The 16,498-nt window shown below is 40.4% G+C and overlaps 1 protein-coding gene across 8 annotated transcripts in view; it reads left to right on the top strand.

Annotated features, from left to right (window-relative positions):
- Positions 1-16,498, top strand: part of SNAP91 (synaptosome associated protein 91) — a 169,621-nt gene that overhangs the window by 52,567 nt on the left and 100,556 nt on the right. For all 8 annotated transcript variants that reach the window (XM_070376277.1, XM_070376270.1, XM_070376272.1 and 5 more), the window contains exons 3-7: positions 7,115-7,257; positions 7,885-7,960; positions 8,705-8,807; positions 10,784-10,877; positions 13,411-13,522. In XM_070376277.1, coding sequence (XP_070232378.1) covers positions 7,115-7,257; positions 7,885-7,960; positions 8,705-8,807; positions 10,784-10,877; positions 13,411-13,522 — 528 coding nt within the window. The remainder of the gene's footprint in view (positions 1-7,114; positions 7,258-7,884; positions 7,961-8,704; positions 8,808-10,783; positions 10,878-13,410; positions 13,523-16,498) is intronic.

Here is a 16,498-nt window from a genome sequence, read left to right as displayed (position 1 = left end):
GAGGAAACCAAAATTGAAAAAGACACATGTATCCTATTGTTCACTGCAGCACTATTTACAACAGCTAGAACATGGAAGCAACCTAGATGTCCATCAACAGATGAATGGATAAAGAAGTTGTGGTACATATACACAATGGAATATTATTCAGGCATTAAAAGGAATGCCTTTGAATCTGTCCTAATGAGGTGGATGATCCTAGAACCTATTAAACAGAGTGAAGTAAGTCAGAAAGAGAAAGATAAATATTGTATTCTAATACATATATACGGAATCTAGAAAAATGATACTGAAGAATTCACTTACAGGGCAGCAATGGAGAAACAGACATAGAGAACAGACTTATGGACATGGGGAGAGGGGAGGAGAGGGTGAGATGCATGGAAAGAGTAACATGGAAACTTAAATCACCATACGCAAGATAGACAGCCAACGGGAATTTGCTGTATGGCCAAGAAAGTCAAACAGGGGCTCTGCATCAACCTAGATTGATTGATGCTATTATTTTCTCCCATTCTAGAGGGGTGGGATGTGGAGGGAGATGGGAGGGAAGTTCCAAATGGTGGGGATATATGTACACCTATGGCTGATTCAGGGTGAGGTTTGACAGAAAACAACAAAATTCTGTAAAGCAATTGTCCTTCAATAATAAAAAAATAAAGCAGCATGAAAAAGCAATAAATAAAGGATGATTTGAAAACCAAAAAAAAAAAATCAAGCAGACCTGGTTTGCCCAGCAAGCTGTAGTTTGCCATTCCTGACATAGAGTATTACAAAGATGAGTATACTAAAATTATGATTTAATAAAATTAATAGCTTACTGCTTCACCAGGAACTTGCTTCTCAGAGGCTTTCTTTCTGTCATCCTTCTCCCATTTCCATTCAAGAGCACCCGTCTTTACTCTCTTCATTGTGTAAACCTCTCTGAGGCTAATCCCAACATCTGAGCCCTGGGTTCTAGACCTTATCCTGCCTGGAGAACATCCCATAAATTACCTCTTCTCTCTTTTCAAACTCAGCTCTTTTTGATTTTTCCTTCTTGGTCTCAAACAAGCTTAAATGCCTCCTAGCTTTAAAAATGTCACATCCAGGCTGTGCTTAGGCTTTATAATTATTTCTTTTACATGGCAGCAGTCTCCGTGTCACACCTTCTATTCTTAGGGTTCTAGTTGCTCGGACTTTCTGTAGAGTTTGATACCAGTTATCCCTAATAGCTACTTGAACTATTTGAAGCTCTCTTATTAATTGGCTCCAAAATTTAATTTTCCCGGGCTTCTCTTCACCATTCTGTCTGCTGTTTTACTCAGTTCTTTTCCAGTCATCTCTTAAATATTAGCATTAGTCACTTAGTTGTGTCTGACTCTTTGCAATCCTGTGGTCTGTCCATGGAATTCTCCAAGCAAGGATACTGGAGTAGGTTGCTGTTCCCTTCTCCATGGGATTTTCCTGACTCAGGGGTCAAACTTGGGTGTCCTTCCTTGCAGGCGGATTCTTTATCATCTGAGCTACCAGGGAAGCTCTCTTAAATATTGGTCTTCCCTAATTTTGCTTCTTATTTCCTTATTTATAATGAATACTTTTCATTGTTCTGTGTATGATCCATGGCTTATCTCCTCTGCACGCATGATCTCATCTCCTGTATCGTTGCTGCTGTTGTTCAGTCGCTTAGTTGTGTCCAACTCTTTGTGAGCCCATGGACTGCAGCACGCCAGGCTTCCCTGTCCTTCATTATCTCTAGGAGTTTGCTCAAATGCATATCCATTGTGTGTATGATGCCATCCAACCATCTCATCCTTTGTCACCCCCTTCTCCTCCTGCCCTCAACTTTTCCCAGCATCAGGGTATTTTCCAGTGAGTTGGCTCTTTGTATCAGGTAGCCTAAGTATTGCAGCCTCAGCTTTAGCATCAGTCCTTCCAATGAATAGTCAGAGTTGATTTCCTTTAAGAATGACTGGTTTGATCTCCTTGCTATCCAAGGGACTTCCAAGAGTCTTCTCTAGCACCACAGTTTGAAAGCATCTGTTCATCAGTGCTCAGCCTTCTTTACGGTTCAACTCTCACATCTGTACATGACTACTGGAAAAACCATAGCTTTGACTATACAGACCTTTGTTGGCAAAGTAATGTCTCTGCTTTTTAATATGCTATCTAGGTTAGTCACAACTTTTCTTCCAAGGAGCCAGTGTCTTATAATTTCGTGGCTGCAGTCACCACCCACAGTGATTTTGGAGCCCAAGAAAATAAAAACTCTGTCACTGTTTCCATTTTTCCCCATCTGTTTGCCATGAAGTGATGGGACCAGATGCCATGATCTTAGTTTTTTGAATATTGAGTTTTAAACCATATTTTTCTCTCTCCTCTTTCAGTCTCATCAAGAAGCTCTTTAATTCCTCTTTGCTTTCTGCCATTAGGGTGGTGTCAATCATCTGCACGTCTGAGGTTATTGATATTTCTCCCTGCAGTCTTGATTCCAGCTTGGGCTTCATCCAGCCCGACATTTCACATAATGTAATTTGTATATAAATTAAATAAGCAGAGTGACAATATAGAGTCTTGATGTGCTCCTTTCCCAATTTGGAACCAGTCTGTTGTTCCATGTCTGGTTCTAACTGTTGTTTATTGTTGCTGGTGACTCCCAAGGTTGTGTCCAGGCCGTGCATTTTTCCTAAGCTTTAGAACCAGCTTCCAGTCCCCTGAGCTTCCCTGGTGGCTCAGTTGGTAAACAGTCTGCCTGCAATACTGGAGACCTGGTTTGCTGGGTCAGATAGATCTCCTGGAGAAAGAAATGGCAACCCACTCCAGTATCCTTGCATGAAGAATCCCATGGAAGAAGAGCCTGGTAAGACCCAGCCCGTGGGGGTCGCCAAGAGTTGCACACAACTGAGTGACTAACTTTTCATTTCTTTCCAGTCCCCTGTCAGGCATCTCAGCTTGACTTCCAACAGCTACTTCATATATATCATGTCAAAAATAGTTTATATCTCCTTTGGAACCAGCTTTCCTCCTGTGTCAGTAAAAAAGCATTCACTGGGCCTTAAACTAGAAATCTGTAATTAAATTTAAGATTCCTTTTACTTACAATATCTGTGTGCTCACTTGCAAATGCCCATCAGCTTTACCTCCTAAATATTTTTCTGCTACTTTCACCATTTCTCTCTGTCTCCACTGCCTTTTCATGAGTTCAGGTTCATCTCCTCTGGCTCTCAACTGGGCTTTCTAACTTGCCCTTGTCTCTGTTGTATCTTTTCAGACAAAGGTAATTATTTCTTATCTTGTATATCTTTTTATCTTGCAGATATTATTTAGTAATCGGCCAAGACATGTGATTTGCCTGTAAAAGAAAAGTTTTACTGGTACTCTTCTGCTGAAATACTCCCAGGGGTTCCCCTTGCTCCATAAGTTAAAGTTGAAACTCTTTAATGTGAGGTGTGAGATCTCTCACTGGCCTTTCCTTGGCTCTCTAGTTAAACTCTCCCCTCCATCTGCCCACATATGCACAGCCCCAGACCACCACAGTTCTCCTAGGAGGCACTCATTTTTTAAAATTTTATTTATTTTTAAAATTTATTTAAATTGGAGGCTAATTACTTTACAATATTGTGGTGGTTTTTGCCATACATTGACATGAATCAGCCACGGGAGTACATGTGTCCCCCATCCTGAAACCCCCTCCCACCTCCCTCTGCATCCCATCCATCTGGTTTGTCCCAGTGCACCAGTTTTGAGTGCCCTGTTTCATGCATCAAACTTGGACTGCTCATCTGTTTCACATATGATAATATACATGTTTCAATGCTACTCTCTCAAATCATCCCACCCTCACCTTCTCCCACAGAGTCCAACAGTATGTTCTTTATATCTGTGTCTCTTCTTCTGTCTCAAATATAGGGTCGTCATTACCATCTTTCTAAATTCCATATAGATGTGTTAATATACTGTATTGGTGTTTTTCTTTCTGACTTCACTCTGTATAATAGGCTCCAGTTTCATCCACCTCATTAGAACTGACTCAAGTGTGTTCTTTTTAATAACTGAGTAATATTCCATTATGTATATGTACCACAACTTTTTATCCATTCATTTACCAGTGGACATCTAGGTTGCTTCCATGTCCTAGCTATTGTAAACAGTGCTGCGATGAACATTGGGGTACATGTGTCTCTTTCATTTCTGGTTTCCTTGGTGGATATGCCCAGCAGTGGAATTTCTGGGTTGTATGGCAATTCTATTTCCAGTTTTTTAAAGAATCTCCACACTGTTCTCCATAGTAGCTGTACTAGTTTGCATTCCCACCAACAGTGTAAGAGGGTTCCCTTTTCTCTACAGTCTCTCCAGCATTTATTGTTTGCAGACTTTTTGATAGCAGCCATTCTGACTGGCGTGAGATGGTACCTCTTTGATTTATTTTTTAATTGGGGGATAATTGCTTTACAATATTGTATTCATTTCTGCCATACATCAACATGAATCAGCCATAGGTATATGTATATCCCCTCCCTCTTGAACCTTCCTCCCACCCCTCTAGATTCAAACCCAGTGCTCTGTCACAGTCGTCATTTTTTTTTTACAGCTTTACTCTGCACATTTGCTAAAAGTGTCCTCACTCCCCTCCCACGTCACAGCTGACTTTAGGGTCCCACTCAACTCTCCATTCCATGGCATCTTTGCTAATGCCCCACCATATTCTCAGTGCTGTGTATGGATCACAGCATTTACAAGCATTTACTTTGGGTACCTACTTTCTTCAGACCATTTGTAATCTCTGTAATAACCCCGTGCTCAGTTGCTTCGGTCACGTCCTGTACGACTCTTTACGACCCTATGGACTGTAGTCGCCCAGGTTCCTCTGTCCATGGGATTTTCCAGCTACGAATACTGGAGTGAGTTGCCATGCCCTCCTCCAGGGGATCTTCCTGACTCAGAGATCAAACCTAAGTCTCCTGCAGCTCCTGCAGTGCAGGCTGAGGTTTTACTGCTGAGCCCCCAGGGAACCCTTGTGATAACTCTGAAAGGTAGTAATTATTACTGCCATTTTAAAGTTAAAGTACCAAACCACAGGTATATTAAGTGATTTCTCTGAAGTTGTACATCTAAATGGTTGCTGAGCTGGGCTCTGGACCTGGGTTCTTTCCTGCTCTGTCGTCCTGCATATCTGTATTCTTCCAGGGACTTCTTTATTATCTGAGCATGTATTCATCTACTCTGATCAGCAGTACATTTCCACATTACCAGTTCAATAAGTAAAGGAATAGAAGAGCTTGTAGCTGATAATGAGTTTCAGGTATAAAGCAGTCCTATGATATAATCTTGGAAAATCATGTTAGAGCATAGCAATTTGTCTTTTTCAAAGAACTGTTTATTTAGATTTAGGGGAAAGTATTTTGGTTATTATACATTTTGTTCAACACATGTTTACTGCATGCTGTGTTCTCCCAAGCCCTGCCAGGAAACAGACATTGGTATGATTGTTTCTGTCCTCAGGGAACTATAGGAACTTATGACAGACAGACATCTGATGTGGGTGGGTGTGTGTGGGTGTGTGTGTGTGTGTGTGCGCGTTCAGTCGTGTCCGACTCTTTGCAACACCATGGACAATAGACCACCAGCTTTTAGGCACTAAGAATAAAATGCCTCAGGTTTTTAAGCAGAGGAACATGTGACTACATTCAAATAGGACCAGGAAAGATTTCCTGAAGAATGAGTAGAATTCCAGTAAAAGGAGACTTTATGGGATGGCTGTTCAGGGACTAGAAGTTTAAAATAAATGTAAGAAAGAAATCTGGTTTGGTCCATTTATAATTCATATCAATGATTGACACCCTTTAATCTTAGATAAGAGCTATTTCAGTGATGGAGTATCAATTTTAAAAAATTTATTTTTTTGTAAAATAGATGCATAAGACAAATGTGGAGCTTAATGAGTACTAAGTGTGGATTTTAAGTGAGAAACAGGATGGGTTTGTCGTTGCGTTTGTTGCATGGAATATCCTAGGCCCTGGGTATCACATATAGTCCTCTGTAGGGTGGGGATGACCTCTGGTAGAATTCCTGCAGTTTTGTTTTGCTAAAGAGGTTACCTTGTGCTGTTGCAGTAGTCTTCTTAAGACCACACTGCCCCAGAGTGGCTTTGCTTCTGTTCCTTAACACATAATCTTTGGCTGCATCAGCTAACTTTTTGGCAGTGGTCTATTTTCTGGATTCTGGGCAGCCTCTTTTGGGGCTATAGACCTTTTTTTCCCCTGAGGTACAGCTAGAATCACAGCTAATATGTAGATGTGGACAGTCAATGTGTTACAAAGATTCGCTCTCTTATAAACTCAGGTCAAATCATAGTAGTTTAATGCCTGTATGATGTTCTGTAAAACCTTTAGATGGGTTTAGAGGAATTCTTCCCTCTTTTAGTGTTTACTCTCCTCTGTCACTTACATGACAAGTGTGTTCATGGCTGCTGCTGCTGCTAAGTCGCTTCAGTCGTGTCCGACTCTGTGCGACCCCATAGACGGCAGCCCACTAAGCTCCTCTGTCCCTGGGATTCTCCAGGCAAGAATACTGGAGTGGGTTGCCATTTCCTTCTCCAATGCATGAAAGTGAAAAGTGAAACTGAAGTCGCTCAGTCATGCCCGACTCTTAGCGACCCCATGTTCATTAGCACCCATCAAAATTAAAATCCAGATGAAGTAGGCTTTTTGATATAATGTTTCAAAAAATATTCTGTTGCCTTCAGATGGTGTATAGAATAAACATCTTCATGTTTAAGACATTGTTCTAAAAGTGATAACAAAAAAGATTAACATGAAGCTTAGCATTCCTGGAGTTTGTTATTTCTAAAAAATGACACTGGGCCCAGAAAATGGGTTAAATTCAGAAGAGGATACAGAAGAGAATTCAGTAGGGAAAAAAAAGCCCAAGAAAAAGTAAATACATTGGGTAAATGTATTTATTAATATGTGTCCATGTGTGAAAATATTACATACAATTTTTGAACATTTGTTTAGCTGTTGTCAATGCAGTTTTGGCTCATACTTTTGTAAACAGGTTTAAATGTTTAAAATTTGAAATGAATTTTTTTTATGCAATCATTTGTGTTATTGACCGAAATCTTCTGTTCTCATAGATTTGATCCAGGCTACCAATGAGACCAATGTTAATATTCCTCAGATGGCAGACACGCTCTTTGAGCGGGCAACGAACAGTAGCTGGGTGGTTGTATTCAAAGCTTTAGTCACTACACATCATCTCATGGTGCACGGAAATGAGGTAAAGCTCGTAGACCCAAGTGTTCTTTTTTTGGCAGGGGAGGGGGACTGATAAGCCTTAAGGCCCTCTCCACTTTTACTAGTTAGAAAAATAAGAGGAAGTATATAGAAAAGTCATCTGGAGTACAGTCTTGCTCTTCTGTTTACCTGTTTTTCAGAAAAATGCTGTTAGACATGTGTTAAATATGTATATACCATGTAAACATATTAATGGATAAAAATGTTAGGAGAAAGAAACAGCAAAATTGTTTTTCCCATTGGAAGTATTCCTTTGTGCCTCTGTGTGAAAATTGCTTACATAACAGTGTTTCATTTTGGAAAATACTCACAAACTAAAAATTAGCCATTTTATATGGGATGCCTACTGAATCCTATTAAATTCAAATGTTTCTGTTATACACAGAAATGCAAGATCATAAAACTTAATTCTGATTCAGTGAATATGATTTAGTTTTTATTCCCCATTAGAGAAAACCAGGAGACTAGGAAACTATACTGAGTGGGAAAAAAAAATCACAATGAGAATGCGTATTTTTAGAAATTCCCTAAAAATTCCCTTTAATATCAGAAGTTGTTGAAATTAATGCTTTGAGAATATTGATATTTGATTCTGATTTTTGTTTTTCAGAGATTTATTCAGTATTTGGCTTCTAGAAATACACTCTTCAATCTCAGCAATTTTTTGGACAAAAGTGGATCCCATGGTAAGAATATTATGTTTTATAATTTTCTTGCTAATCCTTTTGGTACAGAATCTTTTGATTTTTTTAATTATTCAAAATTCATTGAAAATCATTATAACCGATAGCTCCACTGGATATCTAAGAATAAAATATAAATATAACTATATATAGTTACTTTATAGTAGCTTTAAAATATTTAATTGTTAGGCAACTCAGCATATGAATTATATATTAATTTTATTTTTTGTCTTTCAGTATTTACCTTAAAAAATAACAGTGGGTATGCTAGACCCACAGTTGTTTGTTTATGAAGGTATAGGAGGCAGTGAAGTTAAAAATACATTCCCAACTTAAAAGTACTCAGTTTTAAATGTTTTTCTAAATTAATAGGATTTGTACTACAATCATGTGTTCATTCACCATATTTTCTGCTTGTCTATTATGTATAGGCAAGCACACTAAGCATGAATAGTTCTCAGATAACTACATGTATTAAGTCTGAAATAATGAACAAAAATGCGAGGAAAAATCAGAAAAGACATTCTGTACAAAGATGGTAGCATAACTAAATGGAATAGTCTTGGAATGTCTCATGCCAAAAGTATTTTTGCCTGAAGTAGGATTTTAAATGAGGCCTTTCTGGTACACGTATTCACCTCATCTTAGAATTATTTACATTTGAGGAGTTTAAAAAAATTGGAACTAAGCAAAGCACAGTTGAACATATTTTATTAATTAGTTTTATTTCCTCTGCCCTTCCTCCAGGTTATGACATGTCTACCTTCATAAGGCGCTATAGTAGATATTTGAATGAAAAGGCTTTCTCTTACAGACAGATGGCATTTGATTTTGCCAGAGTGAAGAAAGGGTATGTTGTTGTTTTTTTTTCTCATATTTGTTTGCACAGAGTAAGTCTTTGAGACATACATGATATATCTTCACTAAGTTAAATACCAACTAATTTTGGTCATGGAGGCCCAGTTTACAATCACCTTAAAAAAAAAAAAAGAAACTCAACTAGTAATATTACGAAAGTTAGCCTTGAGGTTGCAATATTACTGTGCTTTTATTTTCATGCAGAAAATTTGATTTGCTGCTCAAAGTTGACATGGTACAACAGTTTATTTTGTTAAAATCAACTCAAAATTCTTGAATACTTACATACTTTTAAATAATTTTAAGTGGAGAGAATTTAAACGAGTTTCATTTAACAGAATGTGGCTGTAGCTGACAATAATTATTTCAGTATGTTTTGTTTGAGGTGAAACTGAACTGTGTGTATGCATGGAGATCTGTTTTTGACAGGTAATACTGTTCTACTATTATACATTGTTGTTCCTGTTGACCTACTAAGTCTTATCCCACTCTTTTGCAACCCCATGGATGTAGCCCAGCAGTCTTCTCTGTCCATGGGATTTCCCAAGCAGGACTACTGGAGTGGGTTGCCATTTTCCTCCTCCAGGGGATCTTCCTGACCCAGGGACCAAACCTGTGTCTCCTGCATTGGCAGGCAGATTATTCACTACTGAGCAACCAGGGAAGCCCGTACTATTATACATGCACACACATAAGCACACATACAAACACACCATAATTGAACTGATAATACTCATGTCCATTGAGTTGATGATGCTATCTAACCATCTCTTCCTCTGCAAATCCTGTATCCATTCATAATTTGAAATAATGGCAACATATAGAAAAGTTAATATTTTAGTCTCAGGAATCACCCCCCAAAAGATATAGCTCTATTTTCTGATAGCTGACCTAAATTTAGCTGAAAAATATAATCTTGCCTGTTCAAAACAGATTCGTTTCTTATGGGTGAACATTTTATAAAATTAAGATTTTGGCTTTATCCCCTTATATTAGAGATGATTCTGGTTCATATGCCTTCCTCTGGCTTCTTATGTGGCCCTGGGCAGCCTTAGCTGATGTTCTAACTCGATCATGACCTCTCCACAATAGAGCCACAGCCTTCATAGAAACTTCTGAACCCTGAATAGGCAAATAAGGGCACTTGGCGATGCTCTTCCTGCCCCAGAAGTGGGAGAGACCCCAAAAGCTGCCGTTATCAACCCGTTCACATCACCTGGGCATTTTCCTGCACTGTTTTGGTCCTGCTGCCCCTTGACTATTTGGATACAGGGGCTCCTTGGGAGGCCTGCAGTGAGTGCTCCCTGCAGTGCTCCGTGCAGTCTCATTCTCTTCAGCTGGTTATTTGCACTCAGCTCTCTTTGACCAACCTGCAAATCAGAATGTCCTTTTCATCACTTGATGGTTATCCTAGTCTACAGGTTTTGAAGTCTTCCAAGACATGTTTTATTTCTCTCTCTCTCAAAAACAAACAAGCTGGGGTTTAGGGAACCTAGAGTGTTAATACTAGTATTAATATTTTTGTTGTAGACTTAGAAAAGTCCATTCATAAATTCAACTGGCCTGTTTCATCCAGACCACACTGAGGGTGGTGCATAGAAAGCATTGCCTGTGTATTTGAGGATTGTGAGTACAGAGAGGAGAACCAACACGGCCTCTTCCTATCTCAAAATCAACCTGCAGGGCTCATATGGTAAAGAATCCGCCTGCAGTGTGGGAGACCTGGGTTTGACCCCTGGGTGGGGTTCCCCTGGAAGAGGAAACAGCAGCCCACTCCAGTATTCTTACCTGGAGAATCCCCGTGGACAGAGGAGCCTGAAGGGCTATAGTCCGTGGGGTCACAAAGAGTTGGACACGACTGAGCAACTGAGCACGCACAGCACAGAAGGAAAATAGCTTAGAACAATGTGCATGGTCTCAAGTTTTCCACATACAAGTAAGTTTTGCCTTTTCCTTTCTTAATTGTAGGGCTGATGGTGTCATGAGGACAATGGCTCCTGAGAAGCTGCTGAAGAGCATGCCCATACTGCAGGGACAAATTGATGCACTGCTGGAATTTGATGTGCGTATCTCACCAGAAAATGCATCTTACGCAGTTATGTTGCCTTTTATTGGAAAGTGGGCTGCAGATAAAGAATTCCCTTAGGAAGTAGATTTAGATTCCCCTCATGTCAGTGAGGGAGAAGGCACTGGCGACCCACTCCAGTACTCTTGCCTGGAAAATCCCTTGGATGGAGGAGCCTTGTAGGCTACAGTCCATGGGGTCGCTAAGAGTCGGACACGACTGAGCAACTTCACTTTCACTTTTCACTTGCATGCATTGGAGAAGGAAATGGCAACCCACTCCAGTGTTCTTGCTTGGAGAATCCCAGGGATGGGGGAGCCTTGTGGGCTGCCGTTTATGGGATCGCACAGAGTCAGACACGACTGATGTGACTTAGCAGCAGCAACAATAACATATCAGTGAGGGGCTTCCCGGGTAGCTCAGTTGGTAAAGAATCCACATGCAATGCAGGAGACCCTGGTTCAATTCCTGGGTTGGGAAGATTCCCTTGGAGAAGAGATGGGCTACCCACTCCGGTATTCTTGGGCTTCCCTGGTGGCTCAGCTGGTAAAGAATCTGTCTGCCATGTGGGAAACCTGGGTTCGATCCCTGGGTTGGGAAGATCCCCTGGGAGAAGCAATGGCAACCCACTCCAGTGTTCTTGCCTGGAGAATTTCACGGACAGAGGTACAATCCATGGGGTTGCAAAGAGTTGGACACGACTGAGCGACTAACACTTTCATTTTCATGTCAGTGAACTGGATGAACAATTAGTTTAGGCTGTCAGTGCGGTGGAGATGATTTTGGTTGCCCAGATTGTCAGAGCAGTTTACAGGTATTAAATAACTTCAGTCCTGGAAAACCACAAGCAGTGCATTCTTGGATCTGTATGTTCAGAGCAGGATGGTAGCCTCCTGTTGTGTTTGACAGGATCAAGTGGCTGCAGAAGGGACATCCGGCAGGTAAATACCCCAGCCTGCTATTAAAAGCCATTTTATAGAGTCTGCTTGTGTGACACCATCCGCAGAAGAGAATTATTTTTCTTCTGTCATGGTCCTTCTTTTGGATGATACCAACATGACTTCTTTGTTAAAACCATACCTGTGTCATGACTCTGGTGTAACTACACTAGTTTATACATGTGATAAGATTATATAGAACTAAACACATTTGCAGCAAGTAAAATTGGAGAAATCTGAATCAGATTGGTATATTGTATCAGTATCCATATCCTGATTGTGAGATTGTACTATAATTTTGTAAATAGTATGTGGAATCTCTGGTTTTTTTTGTTTGTTTGTTTTTATAATTGAATGTGGACTTGCAGTAATTTCAAAATAAAAGTTCAATTAAAGAAACATATCTGATGCATGAAAATAAAATATTCTGACATATAGGGAGAGTTATGGAGAAGGCAATGGCACCCCACTCCAGTACTCTTGCCTGGAAAATCCTATGGATGGAGGAGCCTGGTAGGCTGCAGTCCATGGGGTCGCTAGGAGTCAGACACAACTGAGTGACTTCACTTTCACTTTTCACTTTGATGCATTGGAGAAGGAAATGGCAACCCACTCCAGTGTTCTTGCCTGGAGAATCCCAGGGATGGGGGAGCCTGGTGGGCTGCCGTCTATGGGGTCACACAGAGTCGGACATGACAAGCGACTTAGCAGCAGTAGCAGCAGGGAGAGTTATAACTCACGTTGTTAGCTTTCCTCTATTTTGGTGGTTGACTAAAACAAAGATTTTCCTCAAATACTATTATTGGAAATCTCTGTTAAGATTATTTGGGTTAGTCTGTCACCAAGTCCTAGTCACAGCACCTAACTCCTGTGAAATTTCAGAAAAAGCAGCAAACCATGTTACTGTCTTATGAAAGATTTTACAGTAAGGAGTTCCCTTAGCTATATGTGGAACTACTTCCCTTAACTTTTTTTTTGTCTTTATTCACTGATTTTTCTTAGCTTTCCTTACCTTTAATGATGGTATTGTCTTAATTAAAAGAGAAAAGAAGTCGTAGAATGAGAAAGAGCAGAGCAGGGATTGGGAAATGGGGAGAAATTATTCTTTGTGCTGGTGATTAGAGTGTTTGGTGGGTGGTGGGGAAATGCTATGAGTCTCAAGAATTACTTTAGGGGTAGTTGGCTAAGGTGTCTATTCCCTATGCTAGGCTTCCTCCCTGAGTCACTGCAGGCCCCTGGTGTCTGAACTTTTCCAAAGAGACCACTTCATATGGGGAGGGAAAGAATGTACTATAACACAGTGGAAGCAGCAAGAGGACAGGTGTTCAGAAGTTGGGTTTGGTTTATCTGTGGCTCATTAATCAAATGTGTATTTTTCTTACACTTGATAGGCCAACTTCATTGACTTAAATTGAAGCAAAGAATTGGCAATCCTTTTTTATATATTAGTAGGATTACGAAAAGAGTTATATAGCATCTGTTGAATATGAGTCAATTTCTTGGTAATAATTTGAGACATTTTAACACACTCTAAGAAAAATTGTCATTTGATGACTTGCAGTTAACAGATGAAATTTTCATCTTTTTTCTAGGTGCATCCAAATGAACTAACAAATGGTGTCATAAATGCTGCATTTATGCTTCTTTTCAAAGACCTTATCAAACTTTTTGCTTGTTACAACGATGGAGTGATTAATTTACTTGGTAGGTAGAATTACTGAATGGTGTCTATGAAGAGAGACTGTATCAGAATGCAGAGATTTAGATACCACAGACTTCATAAAAAATCTAAAGACATGACTCAGGTCACACTTCTGTGTGTTTTCTTACATCAAGGTTAAGTGCAGGGAATGGAAAGCACTCTAGGTATTTTCAGCAGAAAGGGATTCCATACAGGAGTTTTGGTGCTTAGAAAATTTTGGATTGACTGAAGGAACAGATTCTGGGCTTTGCCTCTTGGATTAAGACTCATAATGATTAATAACTTCCACTGTGCTGACAACCAACTCTGAAACCACCCCTGACATGCTCCTATTTTGAAGTAATTCCATACGTCTCACCATCTTTCCTTCCACATAAAGTGAAAATGAGATAGAGATACTGCTTGACGATTGGCCTACAATAAAAGATTTCTTTCTACTGACAAGTCACCCCTTCCTGGGATGTAATGATTCAGCAAACCTCTTCCAGCTGGTGCCAGTTGGAAAAAACATCTCTAAGTCAAGCTTGAATTCTCTTTTCTGTCAGCTGGTCGTAGAAAACTCCCCAGCAACCATAGGCATCATTGGATGGGGAGAAATAGTTATCCAGAAGACATAGGTGCAGTGGGAGTTGAGCCACCTGTTCATACAACCTTACCTGGGTGTTCAGGAGCTACTCCAGGCTGATCTTTTATATTACCACCTCCATTTGGTGATGGATTATATTCTTGCACTTGTTCAGCTTTATGGTTTGGTGTATTAGATATTGCTTGGTCTTACGATCACTTGGCATTCTCTGAGGTCAGAACCCTCAGTCTCTAGAAGCAAGCCAAGAGCAATTTTTCCAAAGGAGATTAGTTACTGTCTAAGAAAGATATGGCCCTGCTTCAAAGCACTAGAAGTGTCTACTGTACTCTGAGTGCCTTTCCATCTGCAGAATCTAAAGCCCCATGGTGCTCCAGGTTGGAGCAGTTGCAGAGTCATCCTTGATCTGGGCCCTGCTTCCATGTGACACCATACTGGATGCTCTGTTTAGAGCGGCACATACACGTGTTGTGTGTGTTACCTCAAAACTGAAAAAAACTCAACAAAACACCTGCATTTTGGAAGTGCAAGGTGAAGCAGTGTGTTTTTCCTGTGGAGGGGACCTTTGGACCCACAGAAACTGCATTGAAGTAGCAGATCCCTAGGCTTTCATAGACTCTCTGTCCTTCCCTTTGACCTGCATGTGACTTATTAAGGCACCTACCATATACGAAATTCTTGCCCACCAGCTACAGCCAGCCTGATGTCATCAAATAGTATCCATTGACGTTAGCACAGCCAGAGAAATTAATATACTTAAGACAGTGAGCATGTACTGGCATCCTTGCCAGATGAAAGCAAACTACTTCTAATGGGCTCTGATTGCTGGACTAAGTACAAAGGAACTTGCTAGTTTGTTAGATGCTTATCCCATGGCAGGAACTGTGCTGATTTTATGCTGGAAAGGACAACACATCTGGATGTCTGCAAGTAAGAATCATCACCTGATCAAGTTTCCAGTAACCTGTGGTTCATCTCTAAAATCCACTTACCTTTTGCACAAGCCAGATATGAAAGTTCAACTGGGAATATGATGGAACTGCTACCCTGTATGTTTGCAGAGATCAGGAAGCTGATGTGAGGATTCTGCTAGATTCAGTGTATTTCTGTTCCATCTACATATTCAGAAAACTGGGAAAATAACCAATGTTAGTTTTGTGCATCCACTGATTATAATTTTTTTTATCTCCTAATCCCCAGAAAGCCTTCACTCAGATTGGTAGAAAATAATATCAACATTTTTGGGATCCCTAGAGAATAGCATCGGCTTAGAGTCTGTGTCCCTGAAAACTGGGTATGTCCCTTTCCCATGTGTGTAGTCACTCTGGTAAATGTCCCTTTGCCGTAGGGTAGGAATAGATACCTGAGGCTGTCTTTCAAGGCTTTGACTCAAGAATATCTGGAGGGCTTATTAAAATTGAGATTGCTGGACATTAACCCAGAGTTTGTAATTCAGTAGATCTGGAGAAGGAGATGGCAACCCTACTCCAGTATTCTTGCCTGGAGAGTCTGTTGGACAGAGGAACCTGACAGGCTACAGTCCATGAGGCCACAGCTTTGGACATGACTGAGCATGCATGCAGCAGCAGCAGCAAAGCACTCATGTATACACATCTAATTCAGTAGGTCTAGGGTAGGGCCTGAGAATTTGCGTGTATAGGAAGGGCTTGAAAGGTACCGTTACCACTGATCTCTGGGAATTCCATTTGGGAACCACTGTGTTAGAGCTACTCACGAATGCTCAGGCCAGTATTCGGTGATTTTTGGCCTGTTCACTCACATTGATGAGTTATCAGTGACAACACAAAAGAAAATGTAGGGGTCCTTCTTTCCTGCTCAGAACTTGAGAATTTGTTTGGTTTTTCTAGACTTATATCAATTATTATTGTCCAATTCAGGAGGAAAAAGAATACAAGACATCTAGTTCAGTTTGTTTTCAGATCAGCATGAGTAAGCTTTTTTTTTTTTTTACTTTACAATATTGTATTGGTTTTGCCATATATCAACATGAATCCACCACAGGTTTACACGTGTTCCCCATCCTGAACCCTCCTCCCTCCTCCCTCCCCATACCATCCCTCTGGGTCATCCCAGTGCACCAGCCCCAAGCATCCAGCATCTATAAGTAAGTCCCCTAGAATATCTGGGAGCTACTTATGTTAAAAATTATTTTTTTACAATTTAAATTTAACTCAGGGTCATGTATCTTATCTGGCAACCCTACTGCCAACATGATCGTGGAAAGTCTTGCACTGCTTTTAGTATGTATGGTTTTTTCCTCTTGAGGCAGACTTTGTACTTGTCTCCCGAGGGCAGGCTGGATTGCTGGGTTCTACACCTCATTCTCTGAATCGAAGCAGTTGGCGAGGGGAAAAGAGTAAGAAGTAGAGGGATG

This window comes from Bos mutus, chromosome 9 (assembly GCF_027580195.1).
Source record: "Bos mutus isolate GX-2022 chromosome 9, NWIPB_WYAK_1.1, whole genome shotgun sequence".
NCBI lineage: Eukaryota > Metazoa > Chordata > Mammalia > Artiodactyla > Bovidae > Bos > Bos mutus.
Note: the sequence above shows the minus strand (reverse complement) of the source record. Positions and strands in the feature narration are given on the sequence as shown.